Here is a 25,744-nt window from a genome sequence, read left to right as displayed (position 1 = left end):
GACATACAGGAAGTGGTCAGTTTGTTTTACTTCAGAGCGAGGGATTAATTATCTGTGTGTCCTTTTTCCAGCTCTAACGGACAGGCAGGAGACGGCTCTGATTGAGATCATGCTGTGCACCATCCGTCAGGCTGCAGAGTGCCATCCTCCTGTGGGCAGAGGCACAGGCAAAAGGGTAAGACCTGATGCCACACACACACTCATATACACAAGCCCTTGATGACAAATTCCTGCTTTCACACTTTACCAGTTACATACTGTTCCCAATTCTCACTTGATCTAATTTCAGGTTCTGACGGCGAAGGAGAAGAAGACGCAGCTTGATGATCGAACGAGAATGACAGAGCTCTTTGCTATAGCACTGCCACCTTTACTTGCAAAGGTTAAAGACTCATGTAGCTTTTTAAGGGTTGAACAGTGTTTTAAAAAAGACCATGGATATTAAAGACATGAAATTACATTCACAACACAATTAACTTTAATGTGGGTTTTTTATTTATTTATTTTTTTATATATATATATATACAGTACTCTGTTGATGCAGACAAAGTGACTAACCTGTTGCAGCTGCCCCAATTCTTTGATCTGGAGATCTATACCACAGGACGTTTGGAAAAGGTCTGAACCTCACATCATTTAAAAAGAGAATAAATGCATTGTATGGTTCGTTGAATGAGTTCTGATTATTCACAAAAGGCTGACTGTCTAGCATATGATTGAAAGCCAATTGTTTTCCCTTGCAGCACCTGGATTCATTGTTAAGACAAATCAGAGATATTGTGGAGAAGCTCACGGACACAGATGTGCTTGAGGCTTGCTCCAAAACCTACCACTCCCTGTGCAATGAGGAGTTCACCATCTTTAACCGGGTGGATATCGCCCGCAGCCAGCTCTTGGATGAGTTAGTGGACAAGTTCAACAAGCTTCTAGAGGACTTCCTGCAGGAGGTGAGAACATCGGGAGTGGCTCAGTTTGGAGCTCCATGAAAGACAAACAGAACTGGTGGAGTTAGTTGATGTTGCTTTGTGTTTGCATTAGAACAGAAGTTTGGAGAGTGTATTTGTGCGCTTTGTACTCAATCATACTGTATTTTTTTTTGGAGTTCTCTGTAGGGATGATTTGGATTTGTGAACTAGTCGGCCATCAACCAACCATTAAAATAGACTAAATCATAAATAAATATCAAGATATATACAGACTTTAATTCACCCGTTGTGGGCGATGTAAACATTTTTATGCTTAATTAGTAGGGTTGTTTTTGTGAGGACTATAATATAGTAGTTTTGTGCAATAAAGGTTATATAGCCTATCTTGTTGAATATTTGCCAGTTAACCATATATAAAGGCTGCATATATTTTCCATCTACATTTTTTTTTAATTCGTTGGTATATGCACATAATATGAAAACAGATGCCAGTTCCATTGCATCTTGCTTTTTCCAGCGCACAAGCGGTTAAGTCTTTAAAATGGTGTGTCAGGTTAAAATAGTTAAACCACCTGAACCCCTGAACTTACTGTACAGGAAGACAAACTAATTGTTGTTCAAACGAACCACTGATTAGTCAATTTTAACTGTAGTTTTGCACATCCATAGTTCTCTGTATACTGATACTCAATCCAAACAAATTTCCGTAATAACTGCTTCCACAGTGAATCATAAGCTCAACATTTTGCCATCATATCATATGCAACAGGGTGAAGACCCAGATGAAGATGATGCTTATCAAGTTCTGTCCACACTGAAGAGGATCACTGCTTTCCACAAGTAAGGATTCCCTGTCTCGCCTCCATGAGCACTATACCGTTTTTCTTTAACAGATTAATACTTTGTAAAAAAGCAAATGTCATTTATTTACTTTCCTATCCCATCTCCCTCTTCTTCTTTTTTTAATGTTTTTATTTTTGCTGTAGTGCTCATGACCTCTCCAGATGGGATCTCTTCACCAGCAACTACAAGTTACTGAACACTGGCATTGAAAATGGCAACATGCCTGAGCAGGTATTCATTATATGAATGAAGAATTATTAAAGGTGAAGTGTTTACTTCTAATTAAACTAGTGGCACCAATCGGAATTTCAACCTATTTTCAGCCCAACTTGGCTGGACATACCACATTGGCTCAACAAATGGTGTGAGTTTGAGGTAAAACTACCTGTTTGTCAAACAATGGCAGATAAATGGGAGTGTTTAAAACTGAAACCAGTCAGTATGTTGGCCTGACAAAGACATTCTCGTCTCAAACCTAGTGAGCTGCCACCGGAGGCAGCACTTTAAGACATAAATGGCATGCTTCCGACACGAAGGCTGTTCCAAATGGAAGGTATCTTAATTATGCCGCCTCCTGAGATATCTCATTTTGGCCAAATTCTGAGGTATCAACATATGTATCCTTCCCCAGCTAGGCGATATAAAAATGCATCGTGATGATCTCAGTGGAAACATTAATCAAATATGGGGTAAGAAGCAAGAGTAAATTTGATTTTAAATATACTTATCCATTCAATACTGTAAAGTGTGTGTGTGTGTGTGTGTGTATATATATATATATATATATATATATATATATATATATATATATATATATATATATATATATATATATATATATATAAATGTGCACATTTCCAAATAAGCACATCAATTCCATTATTAAAGACTAGAAAGATTAAATGCGTTCTTACCAGATTTAGTGCATCTAGAACTCCTGGCAGGTGTAGATGTTCACTTTCACCAGGAGTTCACTTTTGATGAGGTCCACAGATGCTCAGTTCCTTGTCTAGGTCCACGCAGCGGTCATCAGTGAAAACACCCTCTCCACGAACGCGTTGGTGACAGGAATGCTCAAAGCCAAAGATATCAGAGCTGTCATGTTTGGGGCACTGAACTGCTTCAGCAGAGCTGTCTGTGAAACTTTGGTGGCATACCCTGCACCCTCCTTTTTCAGGGTCACCTGTAACTGGTTTTAACCATTTATGTATTTTCTCCAATTCTTTATTATACGAAGAAAGACACTTTTTCTTCTCGGGAGCTCCGGATAGACCCATTTTTCTGTTGCAGTTTTTTTTTCCAGTTTTCCCGCTCTGGCAAGGAAAAAAGCTTACAATTTCGGGTACAAAGCTTACAATTTCGGGACTAGGTCACCCTACCATACGACCTGCGTCAGACATGCTTGTGTCGCGTCTCGGGTGTGTTGCGTCATAAAAATAAAATGTTTTGGTCACTGTGTCAAGTTTAATACTCAATCTTTAAACACATATTGAGATCCTTTAGTTCGCATTTGAACCCTAAAGGTGCGTACACACTACCAGCGACTTTGTCACTGCAGGTCGCCAGTGGCTGGTGGTGAAGTCGCTAGTGGGTGTTCCCACTACTGGTTGTCTAGTAACGTTTATAAATGACATTCACGGATGTCATTCCATTGCTGTTGACAGCGAATCTCTTTTCTTGCCACTAAAAACAAACATTTTGGAGGGAAAAGACTAAATATAAATGGAATCAGTACATAAAATGCTTTATATCAAAGATGAATGAGAAACAAGGCATGCTGTTTGCCATAGCGGCTCTTTATCTGCGGCGAAAATGCAAATGCCGGTCTGTCTGGGTCCATAAAATCCCCGCGATCTCAGATACACCTTTCCACGCAGTATTTTTCTTAAAAATGTCCTTGTACGTGGGAAGAGACATATCATAGTGCACTGGAAAATTTCTAACAGCAAGAATTAGCCTTTCATCCATCTTTCCGTTACTGCAGGAGCTGAGAGAGAGAAGGATCACGTGAGCTCTCCCGTCTTCTCTCCTATTGGCTGTCGCTTCCGTTAGTCGCTCTTCATTTGAATAAAGTTGAACTTGTCTCAACTTTGTCGCGTCGCTGGACACGCCCACATCTAGTCACCAACGGTCGCGACGGCTCGTGTCGCCGGAAGTCGCTGTGCTCTCATTGAAAATTAATGGTATGGAGTCGCTGTGGCGCGCGATGTCGCTGGCAGTGTGTACGCACCTTTAGTAATGCATATCTGTGTTGTTTTCTTCACTGTATAAACTGTGTGTTGCTCACACAGCTGAAATTTCACTTACTGCCCTTTGGAGTATACAGGTGGTACTACAAGCATGCGATTAAATGCGTTAATAATTTTAACGCGTCATTTTTTTGTATAATTAATTGCGCGTTATTAACGCGTTAACTCGACAGCCCTATTATATATATATATATATATATATATATATATATATATATATATATATATATATATAGATATATCTGGCGTCACCTTTATTGAAATCAGTTGCAAGTCATTTCTACTGATGTTTGGAGTTGCTGCCTATGTAGAGCATTCCAAAATGGGTCTATTATGAGGCTTCATTTCAGTTAGAATGCTGCCATAGAATACTATCTAGGCAGGAGACAATGAGACAGCTCTCTAAAGGCCCAAGTATTCTTTGGTTTTGCACATTCCGTATCATCTCGTGCCTGGTGGTCTGTGTTGCCTTTGTGAATATACACTTCTGAATACGAGCGAATACGAACGTGTTTGACACATGCCCTCTACAACTTATTTGTGATACTCTTAGTACAATCAATAGCAGGCACATGCGTCAGCGGTGCGCACAGCCGAGGACTACGTGCACAGGTCAAGAATATCTAGGCGCGCAGATGTGCTGATGACGCAATTTACGTCACACATTCTGTGCGTGGAGCGATCCACAACGCGGACACCCAAAGTTACATTTTGGAACAGACCATTGTTTAGGGTTTTTTCAAAATCCCTAAACAAATATCAAAAGTTCTGACTGTAACTCCTCCTAGAGCTTTAAAGATGCATCCACCAAACTTGGCACAGACCTTCACGCTGTTCTAACTCTGGTTATGCTGACTTTTCTTACTGATCAGATTTACGGTGTTGGTACAGCGGTCGATCAAATATCTCCAAAACCCCATTGTCTTACATTAATGTAATGTTCAAATGGGCCAAGATTATTCAAACTGTCAAAAATTTCGAATGTAAACAAGTCCTTTAATCTGCTTTATTTCTCTTTCTCTCTATTGCCTTTCAGTATGTATCCACATTTTTCCTGCGACCCATGATTGCTGAGCTCGAGCTTTACAACAGTTGTTGCGGCCTACATCCATTCATTCTTTCGTTACGGTGTTGGGATTTCGAGGACAGGGTGTCTGATTTCATGATGACATACATCAATCCCTATATCAGTGTTTTACTGAATAACAAAAAACAAACAAAACCAGCACGCTGTATCTTCCAGATGCAGTTGAAATGTACCTGTTCAGCTTCAGATGTGTGTGCTTGTTATTTTGTCTCCCTACATGTTGATATCAGACAGACACACTGTGGAAGAGCCGCAAAGTTCTCATGTTTATGTAATCGCTTTCTCAAGTTAGCCGATCGGACGGTGACTCCTTTTAAATCTGCACGTTGTTTGGCGCAGCGGTTGATTGAGAGGTGGCGCTTCGCTTCGCTTACACCTCAAATGTGATGTGGTCACATTAGTTTTTGACTACCTCTGTATCTGCTTTTTTGTGATCCAATATTTGGACCCTGTTTACAACTATATTTAGCACTGATCATTTTTAATCTGATCATCCATCTTAATACCAGCTGCAAACAGGGTCTAAAATAACTTCTGTCAGAGCTATCAAAATCTATAGAATGAATTCCGGGGGAAGTTGAACCCATATCCATTTCCTTGTAACACTTTACCTGTGTAGTTGTTTTAGCAATTCTGTGTGGTGGTTCAGAAATTTGATTGTGCAACATGAATCTAGGGTAACTTTACTGTCTCTCTGGACTCTTTTAGATTGTCATACATGCTCTGCAGTGCACACATTATGTCATTCTTTGGCACTTGGCCAAGGTCTCAGAGGGCATGTTTAAAAAGGTAAAGTATTTTTTTTTTAACCTGTTGCTATGATTTATATGCATTTGTTTCTTCCTCTTTATTTCTTAATTTTCTGTAGTTTGTCAGATGTTAACAATGTATTTGGTCTCTATAGGAGGACATGGTGACTCTGAGGAAGCAAATGAGGGCATTTTGTCTGATGTGTCAGCGTTACCTAACCAGCGTCAACACCGCTGTCAAAGAGCAGGTTCGTATCATAGATCACAACCAGTCATTATGGCCAACCTCACACCGTTCTTCATGCTTAAACTGTACATAACTGTTCTCCCTCAGGCCTTCACCATCCTCTGTGACCTGCTGTTGATCTTCAGCCATCAGATTATCGCAGGGGGGAGGGAAGCTCTGGAGCCCCTAGTATACAATTCTGAGGAATCCCTGCAGTCCGACCTTCTTAATTTTATCCTGGACCATGTCTTCATTGACCAGGATGAAGACAGCAACAGCACAGGTCTATGGCTGCTACAGACATAATCACTTTTAGCTGGAGTTAACAGGCTTTGTTGAGTGGTTTTAGTGCCCTTGGCTGTTTAATGCTGATAGGTAACAGTAAGACAGTGTTATCACTTTAGAAGACATTAGAGCCTTCAGCTGCTCTTAATACCGCTGTGCACTGAGCTTTAATTGAGATAAATTGACGGATTTTAAAAGGAGAGTTGTTTGGACCAATATCAATTTAGTGCTGCTTTAGGTGCCATCAACTAACAATGTTCCCAAGTGACCACAAGAAGACAGAAAGTGTGCTTGTAGAACAAGCTGCTTGCAGCCATATTCTAGAGAAAGTATAATGAGAATGATAAGGACCAGTTGTAGAAATATACGAATTGGGAAAATTGCTAAGCTCAATAGGCCAATTATATGTTTGTAAACATTCGGGATGCGCGCGCAACATGGTTGCAGAAGAGAGAGCGCGGGAGAGGAGTTAGCTAGCAAAATGATACGTTACGTTATACATAGTAGTTAGATATCAACATTACATTTTATATTGATTAGATGGTACATATTTAAAATGTTCTCCGCGTACTACAACAGCTTGTCACCCAGCGATAAGAACTGTTATTCAACTAAGCTTACCTTAATGAGTGGGATACGTCTTACAGATCCGTTTGCCATAGAGCCTTGTCAATGGTCAAACGACGAAACGAAATGGCCAAGCATTCAGTGGCCAGAGAATGGATGGTGAGTAATGATGTGATCCCAGTGAGCAACTAAATGAGGTGAAAGTGACAATATTTACCTCTCAAGTTTTGCATCGCCTTTGTTTATTTCACACTGGGTTGAGTAGGAAAAACAGACGGGACAAAGTCAGGACTACTGAAGTCCATGGACACCTCTCCTGTACAAAAAGTTAGGTCTGTTAGTGTTACAGTTAAATTTAGTCTGAGTTCGCTATAACCGCGTTATTAGCCAAATACTAGGTACACTTGCTAGATACTAGACTAGCTAGCTAACTGTCAGGTTAACTACCTAGCAAGACAACGTAACGCAACTGAACAAAGGTAACGTTAATTTAGCTAGTAATTTAAGCTAGCTAGTCTCAAACTCATACATTGTTCGTTATTCTATTGTTAGATAAGTGTACTTAATACATCAGAGTTTTTGTTATAAACTAAATCGAGTGATGTGGGTGATTTAGCGCAACTTACCTGATATGAAGTGAGAACTGCAGAGTCGGGCGTTTTTAATTAGGTTGTCGTTCCAGTCGATTCTTCTGAGGGCTTGTAACCAAAGACGTCTGCGGTTGGCGTTAAAAGGGGTGTGAGTTGATGGTATTCGGTAAAACCTCAGACCTTTGTTTACAGATTTTCGATTCTGGCAACCCACTGCACAACACGACATTTTCCCGGGTTTGTTTCAGCGGCCTGCATGACGTCAGTGTGACGTAGTGTGATAATTCCCCTATATTTTGGCTGTAAAAATGGAAGCCTTGCCTATTTAAAAGGCAATTGGGTCTTTTAACTGAGAGGCACGATCTTTTATTTACCACAGAATGCATGCTGCTTAGTTAGACTGAAAAATCTGAAAACTTTTTTTGTATTTGATTTAAAGAAGCAAAATATGATTTTATTGCTGAATTTGATATACACTGCCTGGCCCAAAAAAAGTATCATGCTCTAATATTTTGTTGGACCGCCTTTAGCTTTGATGCACATATTTGTTGTGGCATTGTTTCGACAACCATATATTTCCATCCAGATTTCCATTCATTTTTGGGCTAGATGTATTGATGATGGGAGAGACGAACCACTCCGTAAAGTCTTCTCCAACACATCCCAAAGACTTTCAATGGGGTTAAGGTCAGGACTCTGCGGTGGTCAATTCATGTGTGAAAATGATTTCTCATGCCTCCCTGAACCATTTTTTCAAAATGTAAACCTAATGAATCTTGGCATTGTTGTCCTGGAATATGCCTGTGCCATTAGGGAAGAAAAAATACACTGATGGGATAACCTGGTTATTCAGTTCATTTAGGTAGTTCGGCTGACTTCATGTTATTGCTTCATAATGTTGCTGAGCTTAGCCCTAACCAATTGAAGCTAATCCAGATCATAACATTACCTCCTGAGGTTTGTACAGTGGGCATCATGCATGATGGGTGCATTGCTTCGTGTGGTTCTCTTCTTACCCTGGTACACCCATCGATTTGGATAGGGTAAATCTGGACTCATCGGACCACATGACCTTTTCCCATTGCTCCACAGTCCAATCTTTATGCTCCCTAGCTAATTTAAGTTGTTTTTCCAAGATGCGGCGCGGTAGCACGCAGCGGCCATCTTGAAGATCCAAGATGGCGGCGCGGTAGCACGCAGCGGCCACTCCGGATCCAAAATGGTCATGTCAAGTCAAGTCAAGTGGTTTTTATTGTCGTTTCAACCATATACAGTTAGTACAGTACACAGCAAAACGAGACAACGTTCCTCCAGGACCATGGTGCTACATAAAAACAACAAAGGACCAACATAGGACCACATGAGACTACACAACGAAATAAAATACCTATATAAACTACCTATATATACCTATATAAAGTGCACGTGCAAACATGTGCAAAAAGTACAGGACAGTACAACAAATTACTGACAATGAACATGACAATAGACAGTGCAGCGCCGACCAGTACTCAGTAGTGCAAAAAGATGACAGTTTCTAAAAATGTAAACATAACATACTATGAGATAATGTTCTATGCACATAGCAGTTATTGAGGTAGCAGACAGTTATAAAGTGACAGTAATTAAAGTGCAACTCAGGACACGTGTGTGTCAAACCAGTCTCTGAGTATTGAGTAGTCTGATGGCTTGGGGAAGAAGCTGTTACACAGTCTGGCCGTGAGGGCCCGAATGCTTCGGTACCTCTTGCCAGACGGGAGGAGGGTAAAGAGTTTGTGTGAGGGGTGTGTGGGGTCAGTCCACAATGCTGGTTGCTTCTATGGATACAGTGTTTTTGTGAATGTCTTTGATGGAGGGAAGAGAGACCCCAATGATCTTCTCAGCTGTCCTCACTATCCTCTGCAGGGCTTTGCTGTCCGAAACAGTGCAAGTCCCAAACCAGGCAGTGATGCAGCTGCTCAGGATGCTCTCAATAGTCCCCCTATAGAATGTAGTGAGGATGGGGGGTGGGAGATGTGCTTTCCTCAGCCTTCGAAGAAAGTAGAGACGCTGCTGGGCTTTCTTGGTGATAGAGCTGGTGTTGAGGGACCAGGTGAGGTTCTCCGCCAAGTGAACACCAAGGAATTTGGTGCTTTTGACGATCTCCACAGAGGAGCCGTCGATGTTCAGCGGAGTGTGTTCACCTTGTGCTCTCCTAAAGTCAACAACCATCTCTTTTGTTTTGTCGACATTCAGGGACAGGTTGTTGGCTCTACACCAGTTCGTCAGCCGCTGCACCTCCTCTCTGTATGCTGACTCGTTGTTCTTGCTGATGAGACCCACCACGGTCGTGTCATTGATGTGATTCGAGCTGTGCATTGCTGCACATTCGTGAGTCAGCAGAGTGAACAGCAGTGGACTGAGCACACAGCCCTGGGGGGCCCCAGTGCTCAGTGTGGTGGTGGTGGAGATGCTGTTCCCGATCCGGACTGACTGAGGTCTCCCAGTCAGGAAGTCCAGGATCCAGTTGCAGAGGGAGGTGTCCAGGCCCAGCAGGTTCAGCTTTCCAATCAGGTGCTGGGGAATGATTGTGTTGAATGCTGAGCTGAAATCTATGAACAGCATTCGAACGTATGAGTCCTTATTGTCTAGGTGGGTGAGGGCCAGATGGAGGGTTGTGGTGATGGCATCATCCGTTGAATGGTTTGAACGATACGCAAACTGCAGTGGGTCTAGTGAGGGGGGCAGCTGGGTCTTAATCTCCCTTATGACGAGCCTCTCGAAGCACTTCATGATGATGGGTGTAAGTGCGACGGGACGGTAGTCGTTGAGGCAGGACACTGAAGAATTCTTTGGCATGGGGATGATGGTGGTGGCCTTGAAGCACGTTGGAACAACGGCGCTGCTCAGAGAGATGTTGAAGATGTCAGTAAGAACATCTGCTAGCTGGTCTGCACATCCTCTGAGCACTCTGCCAGGAATGTTGTCTGGTCCAGCAGCCTTCCGTGGATGCTATTTTTGTTAAAAAAAAGCCTGACTTTTGCGGCACATGGACATCGGAGCAACCGGTGTTCGTGTATACCATCGCCAGACACTACTGAAATATAAGACACATGCAAAAACTAAGCTGCATGATGACCTGCAGGAGGCGCTACGCATACTCTGCTTGCTGCGGAGACCAGGCCTCCAGTCCTCGGCGTCGCCTGATGCCAGTGGACTGGGGAGAGGACGTCGTAAGCTGTGTGTGAGAAAGCGGAAGCGCGGCCAGAGGGCGGGGGTCTATGCTAGGCTAAAAACAAACCCTAGCCTGCCGGCCGGCTCTCCCGTCTATGCTGCTCTCAAATGTTTGCTCCCTGGACAATAAACTGGACTATATCCGACTCCAGCAGGCTACACAGCGTGAGTTTAGAGACTGCTGCGTCTTTGTTTTCATGGAGACGTGGCTCAGCAACAGAGTTCCGGACGCTGCCATTCAGCTAGACGGGCTCGCCTTGTTTCGTGCCGTGCCGTCAGAAATACAGCTCTCTGCAGTAAGACTCGCAGTGGTGGCTTGTGTGTTTACATCAACACGGAATGGTGCAAGAACTCTATGCTAGTCTCTAGTTACGGCTCATCGCTGGTGGAGCTTGTGACTGTTAGATGCAGACCTTTTTATTTACCACAGGAATTCACCACTGTTATTATAACCGGAGTTTACATTCCCCCCCAGCGCTAACGCTAAGGAAGCGCTCTGTGAACTGTATGGGGCTATGAGCGAACTGCAGAACGCTCACCTCGACGGACTGTTTAATGTCGCCGGAGATTTCAACCATGCTAATCTCAAGAGAGTGCTCTCTAAATTCCATCAGTATGTGGACTTTGCAACGAGAGGGGCAAATGCGCTTGATCTTGTTTACACAAACATACCGGGCGGAGCCCCGCCCCCACCTCGGCTACTCAGACCACATCTTTATGTTAATTCCAGCATACAGACCGCTGAGGACCTGAGACTCCACCTTCAGAGCAGGCGATAAGGCAGCCCTAAGAACAGCTAGAGTCAAACTGTCCCGGGCAATCAGAGAGGCAAAGTGCGCACACGCCCAGAGAATCCACAGTCACTTCCAGGCGCATGTGGCAGGGCATTAAGGCCATTACCAACTACAGGACAACATCAGTTGCCTGTGACAAAGATGCCTCCCTTCCAGATGCGCTGAACGACTTCTTCGCTCAATTTGAAGTGCAGAACGACGTGGTGGCGAGGAAGACCACCCCTCCTCCTAACAACCAGGTGCTCTGTCTTACCACGGTGGATGTGAGAAACACCTCCCTCTGCAACTGGATCCTGGACTTCCTGATTGGGAGACCTCAGTCAGTCCGGATCGGGAACTGCATCTCCACCACCACCACACTGAGCAATGGGGGCACCCCAGGGCTGTGTGCTCAGTCCACTACTGTTCACTCTACTGACTCACGACTGTGCAGCAATTCACAGCTCGAACCACATCGTCAAGTTCGCCGATGACACGACCGTGGTGGGTCTCATCAGCAAGAACGACGAGTCAGCATACAGAGAGGAGATGCAGCAGCTAACGGACTGGTGTAGAGGCAACAACCTGTCCCTGAATGTTGACAAAACAAAAAGATTGTTGTTGAATTTAGGAGAGCACAAGGTGAACACTCTCAACTGAACATCGACGGCTTGGTGTTCACCTGGCAGAGAAACTCACCTGGTCCCTAAACACCAGCTCTATCACCAAGAAAGCCGAGCAGCATCTCTACTTTCTTCGAAGGCTGAGGAAAGCGCATCTCACACCCCCCATCCTCACAACATTCTATAGAGGGACTATTGAGAGCATCCTGAGCAGCTGCATCACTGCCTGGTTTGGGACTTGCACCGTTTCGGACCGCAAAGCCCTGCAGAGTGAGGACAGCTGAGAAGATCATCGGGGTCTCACTTCCCTCCACCAAAGACATTTACAAAAAACACTGTATCCGCAAAGCAACCAGCATTGTGGATGACCCCACACACCCCTCACACAAACTCTTTACCCTCCTGCCGTCTGGCAAGAGGTACCGAAGCATTCGGGCCAGACTGTGTAACAGCTTCTTCCCCCAAGACATCATTTACTGTACTGTCCCGTACTTTTTGCACATGTTTGCACATGCACTTTTTATATATATATATATATATATATATATATATATATATATATATATATATAGGCATAGTCTCCTGTGGTTCTATGTTTGTCCTATATTGTTTTTATGTAGCACCATGGTCCTGGAGGAACATTGTCTCGTTTCGCTGTGTACTGTACTAACTGTATATGGTTGAAACGACAATAAAAACCACTTGACTTGAACAAGTGTCTTTCTTGATGCCACACAGCTGTTTAGTCTCAATCCTGTAAGTTCTTGTTGTGGAAATGCTCTTACTTTCACTATTAAACAGTTCTGCTGTTGATTTTTTTTTACAATGTGACTTAAAGCATTTTAATGATCTCCAAACATGATCATTCAAGATTTTTTTCCCCTACCATAGTTCTTCCACAAATCTGACGGTTCACTGCCATCCTTCCAGGTTTTAATGTGTTGGACAGTTCCTCACCCAATTCTAGCTATTTCTCCTTATCTCCTTAGTTGTTTTCTTTACTTGATAAAGGCCAATAATTTGTCCCTTCTGAAACACAGTAATATATTTTCCATGACCACGGGCTACGTCTTCCAACATGGTTGTTTAAGAAATGAGAAGATACACACTACATCAGTTAGAGTTAAAATAATTGTTTCCAGCTGAAACATATTAATCTCTACAATAATGATCCAATCATAGGTTTGTTTAAGTATCTGCTTATTTAAATCCAAAGGGTAAAATTTTTTTTGGCCAGGCAGTGTATGTTGTTGGCATGTGATCTTGACTTGCAGTTTTGAGAATTCTGTTCTCCATTCAGGTATATACTGTAACTGTATGTTAATGTCTATTGTCTGCAGAGAAAATTGCTGCCTTGGGATGTTGCTGTGATAGCTTCGAAGTGAACTGACTTTATGCAACAATATGGACATTCTTCACCAGTATTTCCACTTCTATTTTCTTTTTGTTTTATATTTGAGCAGATGGGCAGCAGGATGATGAAGCAGGAAAAATAGAAGCTTTGCACAAGAGGCGAAACCTGCTGGCAGCATATTGCAAACTCATTATCTACAATGTAGTTGAGATGAACACTGGTGCAGATATATTTAAGCAATATATGAGGGTGAGTTTTTCTCACTTTTTCAACTCTTTTTAGGGTTTTCAATTGATTAACATCCACAGCTTAGCTGAAAAGATATTTCTGTTGTTTTCTTCATCCAGTATTACAATGACTATGGTGACATCATCAAGGAAACCATGAGCAAGACAAGACAGATTGATAAAATCCAGTGTGCAAAGACACTAATTTTGAGCTTACAACAGGTCAGTGCCTATGATGTTTTGAATCTGCTTCCACCAGTGTTTGGGAAGCTACTTGCAAAGCTACAAGCTACTTATATTTAAAGTAATTTGATACTGAAAATGGGTATTTATTTTGGAAACCTTTAGTTACTCCCCAGCAAGTATTAAAATCCTTTCACAATTTTCCTGTTTCTGGTTTTTGCTCGAGCAGGTTGTTCATGTGTCTTTTATCCTCTGCTGTCCGTAGCTATTCAATGAGATGCTGTCAGATCTGGGTCCCAGCTTTGACCGCTCATCCTCGTCCTTCTGTGGCATTAAAGAGCTCGCTCGCCGTTTCTCTCTGACCTTTGGCCTGGATCAGCTCAAAACCAGAGACGCTATTGCCATGTTACACAAGTAAGCTTCTATACACTTTTCTCTTGGGAAAAAACTGATTGTCTATGGAGTTATGTTGTGTGTTCACTCCCCCTTGTTGCTCTTTGTCTAAAGGGATGGTATTGAGTTTTCCTTCAAAGAACCGAATCCACAGGGTGAGGGACATCCGCCTCTGAACCTGGCATTTCTGGACATCCTCAGCGAGTTCTCATCCAAACTCATGCGTCAGGACAAGCGTACTGTGTAAGCAAACATTTCAGAGTGCTGCTGGTATATTTTTAATTACACTAGAGTCACATAAAGACACCTTGTGCCATATTAATTGTGCTACATAGTATTTTATTATGTAATATGTTTTCCAGGCTTGGTTTATGGAAATTTTCTTGTCATGCTCTTTTCTAAAATATTTAATAATTTAGATATTGCTCTTTTGTGGAGGAAAAACTTGCAAACCACAGTGCTAACCGATTTGTATACTGTTGGATCTAATATATGTTCTCTCTGCCCCTTTTGAATGTAAAGGCACATGTATTTGGAGCGCTTCATGACATTTCAGATGGCCCTGCAGAGAGAGGACTGCTGGCTGCCGCTCATCTCATACAGAAACTCACTGCAGGCAGGGGGTGATGATGACACCATGTCTGTGGTCAGTGGCATAAGCAGCCGGGGCTCCTCCGTCAGGAGCAAGAAGGCAAAGCCTGCTACCGGCAAGAGGAAATTACCTGAGGGTAATATAGTTTGAGTTCAAGAAGTTATAGACCAAACATTTATTTGTGATTATTTTTTGAATCTGTACTATATATTTACATTTACATTTATTCATTTGGCAGACGCTTTTATCCAAAGCGACTTACAAAAGAGGAAGAACATCAGCGAATCATCTTAGGGAGACAGTGGTACAAAAAGTGCCATATTACAAAGTTTCACTATCATCATAATAGTATACAAAACAGATTTAAGTGCAACAAGAAATGTAAATATATTTTTTTTTTTTTTTTTTTATTTTTTTTTATTGACCGGTTAAGTGCTTTTGGAAAAGATGTGTTTTTAGCTGTTTTTTGAAGATGGAGTGTGAGTTAGCTTCCCGGATTGAGTTGGGAAGGTCATTCCACCACCGTGGTATGATGAAACTGAAAGTCCGGGAAAGTGTTTTGGTGCCTCTTTGTTTTGGTACGACAAGGCGACGTTCCTTAGCCGAACGCAGGCTTCTGGTGGGAACGTAGCCCTGCATAAATGTTTTTAGGTATGCTGGAGCAGACCCAGTGACTGTTTTATATGCCAGCATCAGGGCCTTGAATTTAAAACCTGCATGAACCGGCAGCCAGTGGAGAGAGACAAAGAGTGGTGTAACATGTGCTGTCTTAGGTTCATTAAAGACCAGACGTGCTGCTGCATTCTGGATCATTTGGAGAGGTCTAATAGCACATGCAGGAAGGCCTGCAATGAGAGCGTTACAGTAGTCCAGTCTAGTTATGACAAGGGACTGAACGAGCAGTTGTATGGCATGTACAGAGAGGAAGGGTCTTATCTTCCTGATATTGTAGAGTGTAAATCTACAAGATCTTGCAGTTTTTGAAATGTGGTCTGTGAAATTTAGCTCATCATCAATGGTTACCCCTAGATTTCTGACCGTTTTGGAAGGCGAAACTGTAGTTGATACTATATGATATTTAACATCTTGTATTGCTGCTGCTGATTATATAATGTTTATTTATTTTTTTTACTATATATTGCTTCGGCCAATTGCAACACAACCATTGATCGATCTCAATAACTGGTCATAAGAGAAAGTGATTTAACTACACATATAATGATAATCTAAAAGATCACATTTGATTTCCTTATTTCAGCTTCCCTGCGCACAGATTTCAGAAACGCAGGATGGCAGGAAAGGCTCGTTCATATTTAGAAGGGAAAAAAAATCCAGATTGGATAGCGTTAGGTTTATTGGTAGAGTTAGGGTTGGGTTATATTTTCTTTGACCTACAGTGAGGGAAAAAGTATTTGATCCCCTGCTGATTTTGTATGTTTGCCCACTGACAAAGAAATGATCAGTCTATAATTTTAATGGTAGGTTAATTTGAAACGTTAGAGACAGAATAACAACAAAAGAATCCAGAAAAACACAAGAGAACAGTCAGTCTCCCTCGGTCTGGGGCTCCATGCAAGATCTCACCACGTGGAGTTGCAATGATCATAAGAACGGTGAGGAATCAGCCCAGAACCACACGGGAGGATCTTGTCAATGATCTCATGGCAGTTGCGACCATAGTCACCAAAAGAACAATTGGTAACACACTACACCGTGAAGGACTGAAATCCTGTAGCGCCCGCAAGGTCCCCCTGCTCAAGAAAGCACATGTACAGGCCTGTCTGAAGTTTGCCAATGAACATCTGAATGATTCAGAGAAGAACTGGGTGAAAGTGTTGTGGTCAGATGAGACCAAAATCGAGCTCTTTGGCATCAACTCTACTCACCATGTTTGGAGGAGGAGGAATGCTGCCTATGACCCCAAGAACACCATACCCACCGTCAAACATGGAGGTGGAAACATTATGCTTTGGGGATGTTTTTCTGCTAAGGGGACAGGACAAATTTACCGCATAAAAGGGACAATGGACGGGGCCATGTACCATCAAATCTTGGGTGAGAACCTTCTTCTCTTAGCCAGGGCATTGAAAATGGGTCGTGGATTGGTATTCCAGCATGACAATGACCCAAAACACACGGCCAAGGCAACAAAGGAGTGGCTCAAGAAGAAGCACATTAAGGTCCTGGAGTGGCCTAGCCAGTCTCCAGACCTTAATCCCATAGAAAATCTGTGGAGGGAGCTGAAGGTTTGAGTTTCCAAACATCAGCCGTGAAACCTTAATGACTTGGAGAAGATCTGCAGATTAGTGGGACAAAATCCCTCCTGAGATGTGTGCAAACCTGGTGGTCGACTACAAGAAACATCTGATCTCTGTGATTGCCAATAAGAGTTTTGCCACCAAGTACTAAGTCATGTTTTGCAGAGGGGTCGAATACTTATTTCCCTCATTAAAATGCAATTCAATTTATAACATTTTTGACATGTGTTTTTCTGGATTTTTTTGTTGTTGTTATTCTGTCTCTCACTGTTCAAATTAACCTACCATTAAAATTATAGACTGATCATTTGTTTGTCAGTGGGCAAACGTACAATATCAGCAGGGGATCAAATACTTTTTTCCCTCACTGTATCAGGTATCTCTTTTCTCATGAATATAATGGACCCATCCCCCTGCCATTCTTCATTTTTGAAATTCTCCCCATCTGACTGACAGAAGCCTGCTTTCTTGCTCTCTCCGTCTCTTTCTGTATGTGCGTGCATGGGATATAGCGATATATATGTGGGGCGAGGTAGTAATTAAAACATGATCAGTTATTTCTAAAGTAAACGTACAAGCCTGATAGACCTGCCCATCTATGCCGTTAATATCAATCAAACAACAATAACAAGAAATTGAGACTTTATTGCTCTTGGCTGGGTAACTTTATTAGCTTTAAAAATATTAATGTATTATAATCATGCAGTGAAAATCTGTGATCTGTTAAGTTTTATGATAATAAAAAAAAAACATTCTTCCTGAACATATACTTGAATACATATTGATACTGCTGTTAGAAAACTTAAGCACTGTTTTCTTAATTCTTATTTTATTAATGTTGTTTACTTGTCCTGAGTAATTGCTTCAGAACTTAAAACAATGTTTACATAATTAACAAATTAGTTAGTATTAGTTTTGGCCAAGAATTGTCAAATTTCACTGGTACACAGGTACCGACAACTGAAATTTTGGTATTGTGACAACACTGGATACAATACATGGTAGATCTTATTATAATGACATAATGAAAAAGTAGATCTCATGCCATAGAAGTGCGAGCACCCCTGACATGCAAAAGCATGGGTGATTGTTTAAAATAGCCCTTCACAGCCATGCACTCATAATATCGTTCTCTACACTGTAGTAGTTGTGTAAATTGTAAGTTGCCACAAAGTAGTAGACATTGTATGTTATTTAACATTGAGTGAGTTTGATCAATATTATTTGGCTTAAATCCAAATATCATAAAATTACCTGAAAAGTTGTGCAACAATACCTCTCGGTTCATCAAGCAAATGATAAACTATTAAGCAATGCCAAGTTATATTTTGCCAATGGAATGAGGCCCCTGGTTGGTCAATAATATGTGTAGTAGACTACAGGCGACATTTTAACCTTGTGGGTTTATTTTGGATGTTTTGCTGATTCTCCTACTCTCTTTTCACAGAGGAGAGTAGTAGCAGCAGTGAGGTGTGGATGAGCCGTGAGCAGAGTATGCAGACGCCCGTTATGATGCCATCACCCCACCTTACCTCCACCATCATGAGAGAGCCCAAACGCTTGCGTCCTGAGGATAGCTATATGGGGGTGTACACAATGACTCCTGAACAGCAACAACACCACACACACCCGCAGACTCCACAGCCACAACACCACCACCACACACCCATGGACTACAAGTAAGCACATGAATGCTCAAAGCAAACCAAATTTCTCATGTACTATTAACTACTTGGTCAGTTTGAGGTGCTGTCATACAGTTACTTTCAGCTAATTTCAGTCACATATCCAAATTGTACTGATATTTTATCGTAATTAAATTTTGTTGTTGGTTAGTTAGCTTGTAGTTTGGAAATGATTAAAGGATTAAATTGAGGTCTGTTGTTATTGTGTTGTAAAGCACGCAAGTCACCTGGATGCTAGCACAGAGACAGCAGCAAGAGGAGGTGGCCAGACAACAGCAGGAGAGAGCTATGAACTATGCCAAATTAAGGAGCAATCTTCAGCATGCCATGTAAGATAATTCCCATTTGAAATATCATTGTATCCGATCTCAGAGGCCTGTCTCACAAAGACGGTTTCAGTGCAAGTTTGAGTTTGAGCAAACTGTGGATTTTTGGTCTCAAGAAGACAGGTCATGTGTTTATCACAATAGCAACTTGTGATACATGACTAACCGGCTCCAGAGCAGGATTTATTCTGGGTAACAGATCTCAACAGATGCTGAACTAATCAGCTGTAAGTAAAGTTTCATCTCTTATGCAATGAAGTTAGAAATTTAAATAAATATTTAATGGATAAAGTTTTATATTTTAAGATTAAAAATTAATTTTGCATATTTAATTTTAGGCCTATACACCAATCAGCCACAACATTAAAACCACCTACATAATATCGTATAGGTCTCCCTCGTGCTGCCAAATCAGCTCTGATCCGTCGACGCTTGGACTCAACAACGAGGCTTGGACTTGAACTCTGAAGGTGTTCTGTGGTATCTGGCACCAAGACATTAGCATCAGATCCTTTAAGTCCTGTAAGATGTGAGGTGGGGCCTCCATGAATCAGACTTGTGGTCCAGCACATCCCATAGATGCTCAATCGGATTGAGATCTGGGGAATTTGGAGGCCACGTTAACACCTTGAACTCTTTGTCATTGACAACAATTTTTGTGTGGCAGGGTGCATTATCCTGCTGAAAGAGGCTACTGCCATCACCGAATACAGTTGCCATAAAGGAGTGTATTTGGTTTGCAACATTCTATAGGTTGGTGGTACGTGTCAAAATAACTCAAAATTTCCCAGCAGAACATTGCCCAGAGCATCAAACTGCCTCTGCCGGCCTGCCTTCCCATGGTGCATGCTGCTGCCATCTCTTCACCAGGTAAACGACGCACACGCACCCGGCCGTCCACATGATTCTAAAAGAAAACGTGATTCATCAGACCAGGCCACCTTCTTCCATAGCTCCATGGTCCAATTCTGATGCTCACGTGTCAATTGGAAGGGGTTTTGATGGTGGACAGGGGTCAGCATAGGCACTCTGACCGGTCTGCGGCTATGCAGCAAGCTCCAATGTACTGTGTTCTGACACCTTTCTATCATGGCCAGCATTATGTTTTTTCAGTTGTCTTTCCTTGGACCTCATTTGGTAGATACTAAACACTGCATACCAGGAACACCCCACAAGACCTGCTGTTTTGGAGATGCTCTGACCCAGTCGTCTAGCCATCACAATTTGGCCCTCGTCAAAGTCACTCAGATCCTTACGCTTGCCCATTTTTCCTGCTTCCAACACATGAAATTCAAGAACTGACTGTTCACTTGCTGCCTAAAATATCCCACCCTTTGACAGGTGCCATTGTAATGAGATAATAAATGTTTTTCACTTCACCTGTCAGTGGTTTTAATGTTGTGGCTGATCAGTGTAAGTATTAGGCCTATATTAAGATATTGTGTATTCGAGTGATTAGATCTTTTGGACAGCATATGAGTTTCTTTGCATTTCTTTACAGACCTACTGTACCTGTATGCTGTGCATGATGCCGAGAACCTATTAAAAACATTTTCTAGGCTATCACACAAAGTGACATGTCTTGAATTAAATTAGGCTTTAAATTTAAATGAATATAAAATAATTAAGCCCATGTGTTCTTAATGTAAACTATTAAATTCTCTTACATTTTCCAGAAGTCACCTAAAACTTCAGCTGTAGAACTGGTTTCTTGTTGTGTAAATGTTTAGTCTTCAACTATTCATAATCTCTTGATCTTCAGAAGGAAATCATGCTGAATCTGTCACAAGAAGTAATTATGTCCAAGCTTTACCATTTTGTAGTGAAGGTTTGTAGCGAGCATCTTGAGCTCTCGGAACCCGATTAAACCGGTTTAGCTCTTATTTGGTTTTGTCAACCTTAAACTTGCTTTGAAACTGTTGAGTTTGGTCAACTAGCTTCATGAAACAGGCCTCTGGACTTAATATTTGTAATTATGTATAAAATATTCCTTTCTAATTTGCCCATGTTCGTAGCCGTCAAGGAACAGGTCTAATGGAGGATGATGAGGAACCTATTGTGGAAGATGTAATGATGTCATCAGAAGGCCGGATTGAGGATCTCAATGAAGGCATGGACTTTGACACCATGGATATTGATCTGGTAATAAGCTTAAGCTAATTTGTCTCACTAAATAAATATAAATTGATTGTTGTCTCCTGTCAGTTGGCAACATATTTTGGTTTTCAGGCTTTGCTTCAGTCTAAATGGAAATGCACATTGTGACATTTTTATTTGGGCATGATTTATAAAATTTACCTTATTAAATCTCTGTCTGCATTTTTGCATCTTGTAGCCCCCATCGAAGAATCGACGAGAGCGATCAGAACTGAAGCCTGACTTTTTTGACCCTTCCTCAATCATGGATGAGTCTGTAAGAAGCACTCATTTCCTTGGTTATGATGCTTTTCAGCGGTAATGGGACTTGTTCACTCCACCTCTGAGGACGTGAAAGAGATCATCACTAGATGGCACTTGGAGGAGTGATTTCTGTTTAGTTGAATTGCGCTTGTGCAAAAAGAGAAAGAAAGAGGGAGAGCATCTCACTATAATAAATACTAATCAGACCAATCTGGACTAATGATTAAATGAAACGTGTTTGGGAACACTAAACATTAAACTGATTTTTGAAATTTAAACATTTTCTCTTGTAGGTCCTGGGAGTCCCCATATTTTAAGATTATAATTGTAGGAGTGTGAAGTGAAGAAACATTTTGCATGAATTCAGATTGATTCTCTACAGAGAATTAAATTTAATGCAGTGATTGGCATCCAAATCAGCTCATACCATTGACACTTACTAAAACTGAAAGAAAAAGTTATTAAAAGTCTTTGCAATCAAAGTCTTTGTGTGGGCTTTCCCTCATGCAAAACAGTGAAGGTAGATACTGAACGTGGTGAAATCACGGACTGTCCTTAGCCATACACAAGTATGATATATAAATATATATATATATTTCACAGTTGAACGTCATAAAGTTTGAAGAAACCTATGTAAGATCTCTTAGAATCGTGGTATTTCTTGAAACGGGGGGTGAATGCATTTTTTTTTAACTTAAAGACAACTTTATGTATAGCCCTTTTGTAATAGTGAGTAATCTGGTGTAAAGTAGTAATTTATAAGCAGGTTTTTGCTCATCATAGTGAGTATTGATACATTTTATTCTTATCTAATATGTGAAATGGAGGAAAACCACCTTTATATCTAGTATATTTAGTTTCCTTTTTCTCTTACTGTAAAGATCATGACTTACAAAATGAAGCTTAAATCAAAACACCCCGAGACAGATTTATTACTGCCTTCGGTGCATGAGTAAAGTTTGGAGCATTATTAGTAACTTGTTCAGCGATCGGTATATACTCTGTGATCTTGTTACTCTTTTTGCGCCAATAAAACTGTTTTTATGTGCCAACTGCCCTAGTAAATCAGGCGTTTAGACTCCCAGTCACCCTGTGGAGATGCACAGAAAGGAGTATAATTCTTCTTCCGCTGAGTCACAAGGCTTATCCAAAGATTAGATGTGCTCGCTTGTCCCTATAAAATCTAAGATCAAGCAAAGAAGAGGAAAACTCCAGTATGCCATTGTGTTGTCTGTAATTAAAACGAAACCTAGTGCAGTTTGTCTGGTGGAGATTTTCTTCTACCTGATTAGAGCTTTGTAGGCATCTACATTTAAATACATTTTTATATACATATATAAATTGGTGCTGATTTTATAACTGTGCTTTAATTTGGGGTTTTAAAAATAAAGAAAAAACAAAAATTAGAGTTCAAAGGTTTTGGAAATGTATAAAAACATGTCTAAACATGAATGTGTGTAGCCATGCAGCTAGTTCAGTTTTGAGATGTCATATATATATATATATATATATATATATATATATATATATATATATATATATATATATATATATATATATATATAAAACAACAAAAAAAAAACAATTTATCTCCTTTTTTTTGTGTATTTTTTTTTTTGTTGATGTTTTTCTCCAGTCTTAAAAGGTTTTTAGATTTTCACATTTTTCCTAATTGTAAATTAGTTTGGTTAAAAATCATGGACTATTCTACTTCATTCAGATGTTTTTTTTTTTTTTTTTTCTCCCCCCAGAATGAAATATTCAAAATGTAACATAATAACATCCTATGAGATAATAAATGTTACAGCATTGCTTTTGGCAGCTCTGTGAAGCTTGACTAATACATTAACTTGTATTACAGACATGCACATTTAGTCTGGTTTATACTTTTTAATCATTCCATGCCTTGGCCTTAAAACATCCTTGTTTTGAAAAAGAAAAAGATGGTGGTTGTCAAAACTGAAATCTTCCATGTTTAAACATTTATGAGGTACATTTGGATTTCTTTTTCTTCAGAAAATAAACTATATTTCTGAAATGGCATGAGTGTAATTATTTAAAATAGTGGTTGACAGATTCTGATTTTTTATTTTATTTTTATTTTTTAAGTAAATGCTCTTGGGCTAAAACTCTTCTGTTTCTCACCACTACATTAATAAAACTGCTGAAAAGATTGTGTAAATAAACATGCATTTAAACGTAAAGCGTAATTTTATAGTGCTTATTTTCTGTTAACATTTAAAACAAAATATCACTTCCCTGTTCAGAGGTATAAACTCATATACATAACGTTTCCCTTTCCTCTGTTATCCACTGTATTGTTTCTGATTTGTATCTGTCTGGAGACAGTAAGTTTTTGAATAAAAGTAAACAAATCTTTTTGTTGTTTGTGTGATTTTAACTGCAGGAGTGTAATTTGAGGTTAATTTCACAAGTGTTTATTTTACTTAAAGGTGCACTCAGAAACTTGTCTTTGTATCATGTTGGACTTACGCTGACACATTGCAGCTTGGATGCAGGATCATTTAAAATCAATAGTTTTCAGTTTCACTGACATTGTAGAAAATTAGAATTTACAGTCAGCCATGATAACTTTAATCAATGAGTGAAAGTGTTACTGAGGTCAGGACAGTTACTGAGATTAAGGCGAGTAGCATTCAGTTGGTCATGGGAATCTAAAATGGCTGCACTCATGTGTGGACCGTCTCCATGTAGAATAAAACCACTTTTATAAGGTTACTTATGTCTGGAGTCTACATTTTAATGAGAGCGGTCATGATTTCCTACTTGTATTGGAAAATAAATCTTTAGGAGTTAAACTTTTTTTTAATGAGGAAACAAAATACTGATTGCACCTTTAATTGTGTTACACTGAAATGGTACCAAAATGATGACTGCTATCCGAGAAGAATCATATTTGATTTATTTATTTTACCCAGATTTGACTCGACACTTTCACTGCTTTTACAAAACCTAACACAGATACAATACCATGTTAAATTTATATTAGCAACCATCACTGAGATAAAAAAGAAAATAAATTTTAATAAACAAAAATGGGAAGCCAAAAGTCCTTACACTGCTTGAAGCACATTTCAAATGTATGTATTATAGTTTTACATTAGCAGTAGTTGAAATATCATATTTTAGCTGAAAATTGTGTCATAAAACATTTTGTAAAGTTGTATAAGGTAAGCTGGATATTTTAATCAAGGCTTTGTCTCTTGTGTATCTGAAAAGTCCTGTTTATGCACAAAGACCTAGGATAACCTTATATGTATATATATATATATATATATATATATATATATATATATATATATATATATATATATATATATATATATATATATACAAAAGTGATAAAATTATAATAATAAAAAAGTGTCGAAGACAATTTAAATGTATTACATCAAAGTCTTTCTAGCAAGTCAGTCTACTGTCGGCCATCTTTGGAACGCTCTAGGGAGGCTATTTCCAGTCATGCCAGTACAGCTCCTACATGAATGGAGAAAGACCAAAATCCCTAAAACGGTTGGTGAAGATTACGATCAAAGAACATATTTAATTTTTTTTTTTGGACAATACTGGGATCATAAATTGTGATTATTTTCCTCATATTATGGTAAAAAAACGTAATTTCTCCAGTTTGTATAGTTAATGCGCATGCGCGTTCTAAAATCGTTTGATTAATATCTGTAACTAAAAGGTGATTGTCTCTTATAACTGTAATCAGAATCAGCTTTATTGCCAGGTACACATACAAGGAATTTGTCTTCGTGACAGGAGCTTCCAGTGCACAGCAATACAATACATCAACATGACAGAATTGCAAAATAAATACAAATTGAATAGAAAATAATATATAATATGTAATTATATATATATATATGTATGTATGTGTGGGCTGGACTTCCTTTCTACTCCGTTGACCGTTGTGTGCTCAGAGCTCCTTGGGTGAGCGTTCCAATTTTTCCTATTCATTTTAATAGAAGTGGCCAATATCTGCTAAATATTCTCTGATTACATGCAGTTTGAATCATGTAGAAGTGATCGCTACGTCACCAGCTGTGACGTACAATAACATCTCGTTACTGGTTGGTGTAAATTTCGGTTTGTCACATTCCTTGCAGTTTTATTGGCCAAGACCATTTCATTGCTAGGCGGGGTTACTTTTTCAAAATTTCAGCGGGTG

The 25,744-nt window shown here is 40.2% G+C and overlaps 1 protein-coding gene across 1 annotated transcript in view; it reads left to right on the top strand.

Annotated features, from left to right (window-relative positions):
* Positions 1-23,033, top strand: part of LOC127659436 (cohesin subunit SA-2-like) — a 50,644-nt gene extending 27,611 nt beyond the window's left edge. The window contains exons 16-33 of the mRNA XM_052149245.1: positions 72-175; positions 290-382; positions 529-618; positions 744-947; positions 1,696-1,766; positions 1,913-2,000; positions 5,814-5,894; positions 6,010-6,102; positions 6,189-6,363; positions 13,595-13,734; positions 13,833-13,934; positions 14,161-14,309; positions 14,403-14,531; positions 14,811-15,016; positions 18,586-18,817; positions 19,039-19,152; positions 21,165-21,291; positions 21,485-23,033. Coding sequence (XP_052005205.1) covers positions 72-175; positions 290-382; positions 529-618; positions 744-947; positions 1,696-1,766; positions 1,913-2,000; positions 5,814-5,894; positions 6,010-6,102; positions 6,189-6,363; positions 13,595-13,734; positions 13,833-13,934; positions 14,161-14,309; positions 14,403-14,531; positions 14,811-15,016; positions 18,586-18,817; positions 19,039-19,152; positions 21,165-21,291; positions 21,485-21,607 — 2,321 coding nt within the window. The 3' untranslated portion in view covers positions 21,608-23,033. The remainder of the gene's footprint in view (positions 1-71; positions 176-289; positions 383-528; positions 619-743; positions 948-1,695; positions 1,767-1,912; positions 2,001-5,813; positions 5,895-6,009; positions 6,103-6,188; positions 6,364-13,594; positions 13,735-13,832; positions 13,935-14,160; positions 14,310-14,402; positions 14,532-14,810; positions 15,017-18,585; positions 18,818-19,038; positions 19,153-21,164; positions 21,292-21,484) is intronic.
* The last annotated feature ends 2,711 nt before the right edge of the window (positions 23,034-25,744 follow it).

Source organism: Xyrauchen texanus, chromosome 19, assembly GCF_025860055.1.
Source record: "Xyrauchen texanus isolate HMW12.3.18 chromosome 19, RBS_HiC_50CHRs, whole genome shotgun sequence".
NCBI lineage: Eukaryota > Metazoa > Chordata > Actinopteri > Cypriniformes > Catostomidae > Xyrauchen > Xyrauchen texanus.
Note: the sequence above shows the minus strand (reverse complement) of the source record. Positions and strands in the feature narration are given on the sequence as shown.